General features: G+C 41.8%; 1 protein-coding gene across 2 annotated transcripts in view; it reads left to right on the top strand.

The window, feature by feature from the left end:
- Positions 1–1,226: 1,226 nt before the first annotated feature.
- The window catches only part of LOC144756289 (uncharacterized), a 199,403-nt gene continuing 190,103 nt past the window's right edge, over positions 1,227–10,526 (top strand). The window contains exon 1 of one of the 2 annotated variants that reach the window (XM_078645950.1): positions 1,227–1,554. In XM_078645950.1, coding sequence (XP_078502076.1) covers positions 1,482–1,554 — 73 coding nt within the window. In that variant the 5' untranslated portion in view covers positions 1,227–1,481. Of the gene's footprint in view, positions 1,563–10,526 lie in introns of both variants that reach the window. The other variant, XM_078645951.1, reaches the window with a different exon arrangement.

Here is a 10,526-nt window from a genome sequence, read left to right as displayed (position 1 = left end):
CCCTCGGGTAGCTACACTCTCTATAAATGCTAAATAATAATAATAAATAATATAAGAAAGGCAGATATGGACTGGTGTATGCTTGCGGAGAGAGCGGTCTATGAGAGTAAAGGCTGCCCACAAAAATGGACTAAGGTTTGGGGGAACTGGAACGAATATCGAGGGATGCTGTGCAGACCGGTAGATATACCTGGACAAGACCAAGAGGCAATATAGCTGGATGATTGACAGGAGAGTTGGGGGGGTGGATGAACTGAGGGAAACCAACTATGTTGCAAACAGTTGCCGGTCACGTTTATGCGGTGTTCTTCTTTTTGTATTTTTCTTTAATTATTTAAATTTTTCTAGCAAATATTTTCTGAGTATGGTTATTGGTTAGGCGAGTGGGTGAATACCAGAAAGAGCCCTTGGGTGGATGAATGGCAGCATGAGTTCAAGCATGTGTGACGAACTGTATGTATGATAAGTTATTGGGTGTCTAAACTCACCAGTGACTGAAGAGAATGTATCAGTTTCTGTCAGATTTATCAGCATTGCCAATGCTTGTATCTCCCAGGGTCTAACGGCCACATGCATCATTGTTCCCGTTTGTGATTTCTTAATTGCGAAAATTAAGGAATCGCAATTAAGAAATCGCAAACGGCAATGCATCGAGAAATCGCAATTTTTTTTGCGAATTCTTAATTTTCCTTAATTGCACCCCTGAAATTTAACTTTAAGAACATTTTTCACACATACATGCCCCAAGGGCATGTGTGTGTGTAAAATGAAACTTTGAAAAATGCACTTTTGTGCATTTTTCAAGGTTTTCGCAAATTACCATGAAGGTAAACTTCATGGTAATTTACCTCTCCCTATTTGCGAATTCGCAATTTCTAAAGTGTGATGCATTGCATTTAAGAAATCGCAAATTGGGATTTCTTAAATGCAATCGCAATTTAAGAAATCGCAACATAATTGCGATTCCTTAAATTGCGAAAATATAAAAAAACATGATGCATCCCAAAAAAGGAAATTGCATTCGCAAACGGCTGAAATTTGCGATTCGCACCGTTTGCGAATGCAATTTACCTTGATGCATGTGCCTAAGTTCTGTTACCTGACAAACTTGGGCCGGTGGCGTAACCAGAGCCCCCTGCACCCCCCACTTGGTCCAGAGTGTGGGTCCCTCCCTCAAGTTTCATTACGTCACTGACATAGGCATCCATCCAAAAAAGGATAACATCACATGTCTGCTTAAAGAGTGGTGAGGAAAGCTGTGTGCTCACAAAGGCGCCCGGTGCCCGCTATGGCCAATCCAGCCCTGCATGGCACGCGAGGGCTCAGACACCTTCCGAGTTCTAAATGTGTCTTGTGAAAAAAGTTGACTTCCTCATCGAGAGGCGAGGACTTGCAGCTGTGAGGAGCGGGTTACATCTTACCCTGCGAGCTGTAGTTGGTGCACTGCTCCGGGGGCGCGAGGGCACTGCAGGGAAGCAGCCATGAGGATTCTGGGACTTGGTCTATTCCTGGGACTTCTGATGAGCCAAGCTGTCCAGGGCAATCAAAACGCAGGTGAGAGAGTCCAAACACGTTAAAAATGACTCTGTTCGTCTGTGCTTCGCACTTGTGACCTTGCTGCTAAATTTGATACCTTGCACATTGTTTTCATATGGGGAACATCCTTTACAACGCAACTTTTACCACGCAGTGCCTTTACGACGCAACTATTACAACGCATGTTATTACAACGCATAGCGCTGCGGGGCGCTCTAGGATAGGGAATAGATTTAATTTACTATCCAAAACCTTCCCTACTATCCACGGGGACTGGAGTTGGAATAGTAAATTAAACTATTCACTATCCAGCACCCCTTAACGCTATGCGTTGTAACAGCATGCGTTGTAAAAACTGCGATGTAAAGGCATTCGTGGTAAAACCGTGCGTTGTAATGTCATACATCCTTTTCATGTGCCCCAAATTTTCTAGATTATGTTTTAATTATATTCGTCCGCTGCTTCTGTCAATGTATTTTACACAAGTTAGACCTGCCTTATTGTGTCTTCAATGTTTAGATTTACGCCTCTTGGTTTCATTCATATGTATGAGCAGTCATGATGGACATGTGTCTATCTGTTCAGACTGTTCTTTTGTTACCTCTGTATCTCCGTTTTCAAATCAAATCAAATCAAAATAAGCTTTATTCGGTGCAAATGGACATTACCATAAAAGCATATTACATCACAATTAAGATCATTAAAATATCACATTATATTTATACAGAATAAAAAGTAGCAACATTTCATGACATTTAATACTAATATTCATGCAAAAGGAGGCATCGAGCTATTGTAAAACAAACTTTAGCGTATAACCAGCTCATATTACACAAAGCAATGCAAACAAAAGGTTCATATTAATTTATAATATTAATGCATATGTTGATGGAAATGCATATATAAAGTGCAAAGTGTCTTGTCTCATCTTGAAAGCATCAGCTAGACAATATAGGGGAAAATGCAAACACGAAGTTACATAAAATACAAATACATTTTCGTTTCCATTTAAATACTAAGGTGGAAGAGTCTAATAATTTTCATCCATAATTTCATATGATAGTGCATCTAAATGAGCATAATCCTTTCTTTTTCTAACAGCGAGTTGCACATATCTAGTCAGAGAGTTTATAATTTTCAAATGTCCTAGACTACAAGTGAAATTAAAAGCTTGTTTATAATTAAAAAGTCCATTCGATAAAAAAAAGGGCTTTAAAATATTTTTTCGGATGTCCCTGTAAAAACTACAGAACAAAACAAAATGCAGCGTGGATTGCATTTTTTTTCCTTCGCACTGGCAATTCGGTAGTTTAAGGCCCAACTTTTCCATTTTTGGGAATGCGAACAGGTAATGTAATGTCCCAGGACTTAATCTGGTCAGGTAAAATCTGTGTTGTGTATTTCTAACCAGCATTAAGCAGGGCTGTAGTGTCATCGTAGGTGATCCTTTGCAATAAAGAGCAACAATAGGTTTTTTAATGGCAACCCTTTTCCTTTCATTTTCCAAGCCATTCAGGTATTTGAGCTTCAGCTCGCTTTTACCGAGCTCTAGGATGGATGTAGGGTTCCTTTTATCCAAATCTATTTTACACCGTGTTAGCAAATTAAAAATATGCTCCAGCCACGGTATTTTCCAGCTACCGTCTAGTGTTAGGCAATCCATTATTATTTCTTAAATGAACTTTGTTTCATCCTTTTCCCATATCCCTCTCCAGAATGTCAGGCCAGCCATATTTATTGTATCACTGAGATAAGGGGCCGACAATTCTTTATGGATTATATAATTAGCTGAAGCCTTAGGGACTGCCATAATCTTTAAAAAAAAATTTATTTTCCTGGGTTTGTAGGGGAGGCTGTATTTGCTCTCCCCCAGATAGCAGCCCCACAGCAGACCCCTGGGACGCATTTGCTTCGGTACAGGATTAGAAGTTCACGAGTGGGTTTATTACCGAATTTCGCAGAAAATCCAAGGATGAACTCTGTGATTCTTAAAAATTTATTTTTGAACTTTTCGATGTGTGTATTCCATGAACCGTTATTATTAAAAAGCATCCCCAAATATGAGAAAGATAAAACTCTATTAATTATAGTTACACTCACATAATGTTGCCTTGTTTTAATTGTATTACTCCCACTTGTTTAGACAAATGTTTTCTTTAGGTTTAACTGTAAATCTTTTTCTGTCATGTACGATGTAAAATTATCTATTAGGAGTTGCAGCCCATTTGCTGTCCTAGAAATTAGGAGAGCATTGTCTGAATATAGTAATACTGGCGTGGGGCGTCTACCTACTTTAGGTGCATCTGCAACTGACTGGTTCTATTATTCGCAAATTATCCCTATTTCAATCAACTATTTTCAGAGCGTCTGGGTTAGAAATTCTCTCATAATGGGATACCCAGTCTTCCGGGGTCACCACGGTTTCGATTTTAACTGCATTTTTCCCGCTAAAGTATGGATGATTAATTATTTTCCAAAAGAGGGTTTGTTCATTCAGCTCTGCTGCTTGAGTTAATTTCTCCCATGCCCCCTCACATATTTCCCTTTTCCTATCTTTCACAACTTTTTTTATAGTCTTTCCTCACCAGAAAAATCCTTTCACTATCCCCAGGTTTTTATTTCAGTGTGATTTTGAGTTCCCTATTTAACCTAGTGCATTCATGGTTAAACCATCTAGGGTTTTAGGGCCATATGTATCAGGCTAATTAGCATTCGCAAAGGCCGAAATTCGGCGAATTTCGGCCTTTGCAAATGCTAATTAGCTAAATGGTATGTATGAAACATTTTCTCAGCAACATAAGGAATCGCAAATTTTGCCATTCCTTATTTTGCGATTGCACTTAAGGAATCGCAAAATCTGCGATTCCTTAAATGCAATTTATCAAAGAAATATTTATGCAAAAATGCCCATAAGGATTCGCAGATTACCACCAACTTCAAGTTGGTGGTAAATTGCGAATTCTTGTAAATAAGCAATTTATTTAAATTCCAAAGGTGCCATATGACGCTCATACATGCCCTTAGGGCATGTATGTGCGCCATATGCCCCCACATGTCGTTTTCAGGGGTGCAGTAGGGTGTTCTTGAGACACCCCTGCACCCTTGAAAATATTCCTAATTTGCGTTTAGCAAATTGCTAATCGCAAATTGCCCCTTCATTCCTATGGGCCTCCTGGAATATAGAAATGAATGGGTAATTTGCGATGAGCAATTTGCTAATCGCAAATTAGGAATGGTAAGGAATCGCTATAAAAAAGCGATTTTGTACATACATACCGTTTTGCGAATTCTAAATAGCGATTCCTTAAAAATCGCTATTTGGAATTCGCAAAACGGTACTTTGATACATATGGCCCTAAGTCACAAGGTTTCTTTCTCCTTTTAATTGTTAATTGACCAGCAATGGTATTAGTAATGTTACAGAAGGCATTTACAGTTTCCCGATTAGAAGTAGAACCGTCTAGACAGATATCTATATCATTTTCCATGAATGTAGTTGGATTCACTCCAGTCCACTTTATTGAGATACCATTATTGACTTGTGTATTTATTTCTGCATCCATAGTATTCCCCCGTGCTTTAGGAGTTAAATTAAGTCTCAGCGACAAGATTATGGGGTTATGATCACTAAAAAGACTTGTATTGATTTGTGTTATTTCTACCTTGTCACAAAAATTGGATGAGACAATAAAATGATCTATGATTGAAGATGGCCTTCTCCCTTCATACATTTGCACTATTGTGTCACCAGCTAAACCGGTGGGCTCTAGAACAGCTAGGTCATATTCATGTACAGCGTTGTTAATTGTCTCCCCATACATACAAGCTCTGAACTATATGTTCAGAATTAAGCACGGCATGGCTCCTATGTATGTGCAAAATTTGGTCCACCTCTACATACCTTCCCGTACTCTTAGATCTCCTACTCAAGCTAAATTTCAGGTGCCAAGGATCAGACTATCCCGTATGGGTGGCCGTTCATTCTCTTATTTGAGCCATGTTTTATGGAATAATCTTCTGCTGTCCCTTCGAACTCAGATGAATGTCACACTCTTTCGTAAATCCCTCAAAACCTGGCTTTTCGATCAGTAAGTTCCATTCCTCTTTTCTGCTGTTGTTTCTGCCGGGTGCAAGGTAAGCCTTTTGGGTAGCTGTTGCGCCTAGATATAAATTTAAAATAACAAATAACATAATGCAGGATCCTGCCTCCAAAATCATCACAGTACCCCAGGGTTCTCCAGCGTCATAGGTGCACTTGACGCAATTACAATCGTCCGGCCAAACTAGAATAAAATCCCCGAAAACTCCCTTCAGGAATTTATCCAAATCATTTTCAAGTGCTTTAATAACCATTCCCCTTGTTTTATCAAAAATATTATTATTAAAATTAATTATGACTATGGCCTGTTTGCCTTTTGAATAAAAATTAAAAAAATTGATAATGAGGTGATGAAGTATATGTATCCTTTAAGAGCAAGGGCGGGGTGACCGTAATTAGTCTGGCTAAACCACCCTCTGCTTTACCCATCCTAGAAGGCCTAGTATTTGTGCATATGGTTTGGTAACCATTAACAAAGAAAGGCTCTAAACACCAGGTTTCTTGAATTAATATAACCACACACCCCTCTAGTGTTTTCAGCCATTCCTCGTCATTGATCTTGTTTTTAATCCCAGCCACATTCCATGTCATGATATTAAAAAACTCACTTGTCTTTATGGTAGAAACAGCTATCGTCATGCTACAAGGGTGTTCATTTTCCCTGGCATTAAAAAACTCACTGGTCTTTATGGTAGCAACAGCTATCGTCATGCTACTAGGATGTACATTTTCCCTGGCATAATTCTAATTCAAAATCTGTAACCCCGATGGGGCAATCTGGTCCACAGTGGACCTAATCTCGGGGGTAGTGTCCACTCGCGCCAAATGCTCATCCGTAACACCACCCTCAACCTGTGTTAATGGATGGGCATCTAAAGGCCCGCTATTTATAATATGCCTCAGTTTTCATGTTCTTTTATGATTTGTTTAATTCAAATCCAATAAAGTGATCATTGACTCTGTCAGTCTTTCGTGAATCCCGAAATCACCCGCTGCACAAGGTGATAGCTTGTTCTCTGAGGTGTATTTAGGTGCTATCAAAACGATCAAGGAGCTACTGAACAAAGTGGCGGGTACCAGAAAGGTGGCACCCTCAGTTCCAGGTTCAGCTAAAATTGATACATATGAAACTCTCTCTGCCGCTGCCCCTACTCTACACTTAGTTGGGGTGCTCATCCACCCCGACTTGAGCCCTGCTGTTCCCTCCCCCTCCAGGGGCAAGTGGCCCACCCCCATCCCTGCCTTGCTCTTACGCTCTTGCTCTTATGCTTACACTTACTCTCTTACTCTTACGCTCTTACTCCAGCACAGCAGCAACCATTTCTGCAAAATGCCCCTCAACCTCTTACTCTTAGTTGCTTACTCTTACTCTTACTCTTATTCTTACACATTCTCTCTTACTATTATGCTTATTCTCTTACTCTTACTCTTTTCTTACTCTTACTCTCTTACTCTTACCCTTACTCTCTTACTATTACTCTTCCTCTCTTACTCTTACTCTTTATTGTACTCTCTTACTTTTACTCTCTTACTCGAACTCCCACTCTCTTACTCTTGCTCTTACTCTTACTCTCTTACTCTTACTCTTACTCTTTTACTCTTACTCTCTTACTCCTACTCTCTTACTCTAACTCTTACTCTCTTACTCGTGTTTTTACTCTTTTACTCTTACTCTCTTACTCTTGCTCTCTTACTCTCTTACTCTAAGTCATACCCTCTTACTCTCTTACTCTTACTCTTTTACTCTTACTCTCTTACTACTCTCTTACTCTTACTCTCTTACTCTCACTCTCTTACTCTTACTCTTACTCTTTCTCTTACTCTCTTACTCTTATGCTCCTACTCTAACTCTTACTCTCGTACTCTTTTACTCTTACCCTCTTAATCGTACTCTTACTATTTCTCTGGCCTGAAATGGATAGGGAAGTGGGGGAGATTGTTAAAGATTGTTATGCTTGTAGCAACAGTGATAAGTGTAAGGTTGTTCGTGAAGCACCGTTGGGGTGTATAAAGGGCAGTGATCGACAATGGGAGAAATTAGCTTTGGATTTTTTAGATCCAATTGAAAGGCTAGATGTTAGGATCAGATTTTTAATTGTTCTGGTAGATTACCATAGTACATGGTTTACTGTCAAACCTGTTGAGAATATCACATCTGTGAAAGTGATTGAATTTCTTAAGGAAGCATTCTTAGAAGAAGGTATTCCTAGAACATTAGTCACTGATAATGGAGTGCAATTGGTGTCTAATGTAATGTCTAAATTTCTTGATTATTTGCGAATTAAACATGTTAAGGTAGCATTGTTTAGGCCGCAGGCCAATGGACTGGTTGAAAGAGTTAACAGAATAATTGTAGACAACGTCCAGTTATCCCTGGCAAATGGATTGATGTGGAGAGAGGAATTGAACAAGATGATGTGGGCCTATAGGGCGGCTCCCCATTCCATCACTGGAGTTTCCCAGTTCATTGCTCTGAAAGGCAGCGAACCTGCAACCACAGAGTCTCATGTATGGTTGCAGAAGAAAAGTCAAGTTTAGGTGGATCGTGAGTGTATTGATGAAAGAGTTAAGGAGTCGCATGAGTGCAACAAAGCGAGTTACGATAGGAGGAAGAGTGTGAAAGATGTTCAGATGAGATGTGGTGATTGAGTTGTTGCGAGAAAGATGGGATTTGTCAGAAAAGGAGAGAGCAAGTATTCTCAGCCTCAGAGAGTGGTTTAAGTGATGGGATCTGTAGTGAAGTTGGATGATGGAAGAGAATGGAGTAAGGGTAATTTGTGTAAGGTTCATATTCCATATCTTATGGAATAGTGATTCTATTTTCATTATATTTATGTTGCAATATTCGTAATTTTTTTCTGTATCAATTGTAATGATTTAATTGTATTCATATTTGGACTATTCATGTATGTTCTCTTTATCACTTGTAAGGAAACATTTGTAAGGGGGGAGATGTGTGGAAATGTCTTTCCTCTGTTATGGCACTCAATGATGTAATGGGATGACATCGTAGGGAGTTCTAAGACTGGAGTCAGTTTGAAAAGCTGGAGGTTACTGTGAAGCTGTTTAGATGTACTTGTGAATAAATACGCTTCTACCACATACCACTGTAAGCGTGGTTACTACAGAAGGTCTTCTGGGTGAGACCACCACTTGAAGAGGTACGTTGGGATGCTGGGGGTTTGTTAGGCACCGTCAGTTGGGCCACCCAAGGGCGTGGGGCGTTGGGTACAGGGGTACCTTTTAGGGTCGGATCTTCTTACCAGCTCCTGGTCGCAGTTGGAGGGACCATCCGGTTTGAGTCAGCAGGCGTCAACAGGAGGCTTGTGGCAGGTCAGGGATCACTGGATCTCAGGCCAGGATCACCTGGGAGACGTCCTTGTGGCGTTGGGCCACTCAAACTTTGGCCGTGGGCGTTGGGTGCAGAGTGGTGCAGACTTGCGGATCTTGCAGGAGCTGGAGTCTGTTGGTGAACAAATCCGGTGTTCACAGGAGACAGAGTCTTTTCTTTTGAAGGCAGGGCAGGTCCTCTGCGTTCTTGGCTGCAGGACACACCGGAGTATTGCTTCTGCAGGTTCGAGGTGGGGACAGGCTGGTAGGGCTGGGGCCAAGTCAGTGGGCGTCCTTCTCTTCTTAGCTTCGGCACGGCTGTTCAGTCCTTCTTCTTCTTTTCATCTTGTAGTTTCTTGTCTGCCTTCTTGGTTCAGGGCTGCCCCTAAATACTGTATTTAGGGGCGTTTTAGGGGTCTCGAGGTCAGTAGCCACTAGGCTACTGACCTTAGGGTGACTACACCCTTGGTGTGCTCACCCAACGTGGAGGAGTGAGCACAATCCCTAATCCTGATTGGGGAGTGCCTGCCATCTGCAAGATGGCTGCCACTGAAGAGTGGACTTCACCTTACCTCCCCTACATGAGGGGTGGGGTTGGCAGAGGAGGGTACACCTTCCGGGCGGGCTAATTTTTCTCGCCTATCTTCCTGCCGAAAAGGAGGGGAGACTTGAAGGGGGCCTACTCCTGATAGCAGGAGAGGCTGGGGGTCGCATTACGAAGACAGCAAGGTCTTTGAAGCTCCCCTGCCACAGATGGCTCTTCCTGGCCTGGGGAGCTGTGAACACCTCCACCCAGAAATGGCTTTGTTTCTGGGCTCAGGGTACGAAGGCTCCCACCACATGGGTCCAGAAACATGTCTTGTGGTGGCAGGCTGGTGTGTACCAGTCAGTGACCCCATCAGAGGCTGGTAGTTTTTCAGGGTGCATCTCTAAGGTATCCTCTTAGTGAATGTTTGATTAACTCCCACACTGGCATCAGCGTGGATTTAATGTGCTGAGATGTTTGATACCAAACTCACCAGCTTTCAGTAAAGCCATTATGGTGCTGTGGTGTTCATAGTGACAAGCTCCCAGCACCATATGCTCTTAATGGCACTACTGCACTTACAATGTCTAAGAATTGACTTAGAAACTGTAGGGGTACAGGGCTCATGCACCTGTACCCTCACCACTTGTATAGTGCACCCAGCTAGACGGGTGACTGATCTATGCCAGGGCAGTGGGTTGTAGGCATGGCACACAGGGATGTGTGCCATGCCGACTCTTCACTTTGTTCTGCACCAAAATACACAGCCTGCAATGGCAGTGTGTATGCGTAAAAGTACAGGGCCTCTACAGGTGGGTGGCACAATAAGTGCTGCTGCCCTTAGAGGCCTTCCCTGGCCACAGTGCCCTTGGTACCCATGGTACCGTGCCTTTTACAAGCGACTGACATGTGGCCAGAGAGGTGCCAATTGGGGGTACAAAGTACAGTTTTGGGGAAAGAACACAGACGCTGGAACCTGTTTGGCAGGGACCCAGGGCACATCAAGTCAAAATGCATCAGTAGTCTGGCAAAAAG

The sequence above is a fragment of the Lissotriton helveticus genome, chromosome 5_1, assembly GCF_964261635.1.
Source record: "Lissotriton helveticus chromosome 5_1, aLisHel1.1, whole genome shotgun sequence".
Taxonomy (NCBI): domain Eukaryota; kingdom Metazoa; phylum Chordata; class Amphibia; order Caudata; family Salamandridae; genus Lissotriton; species Lissotriton helveticus.
Note: the sequence above shows the minus strand (reverse complement) of the source record. Positions and strands in the feature narration are given on the sequence as shown.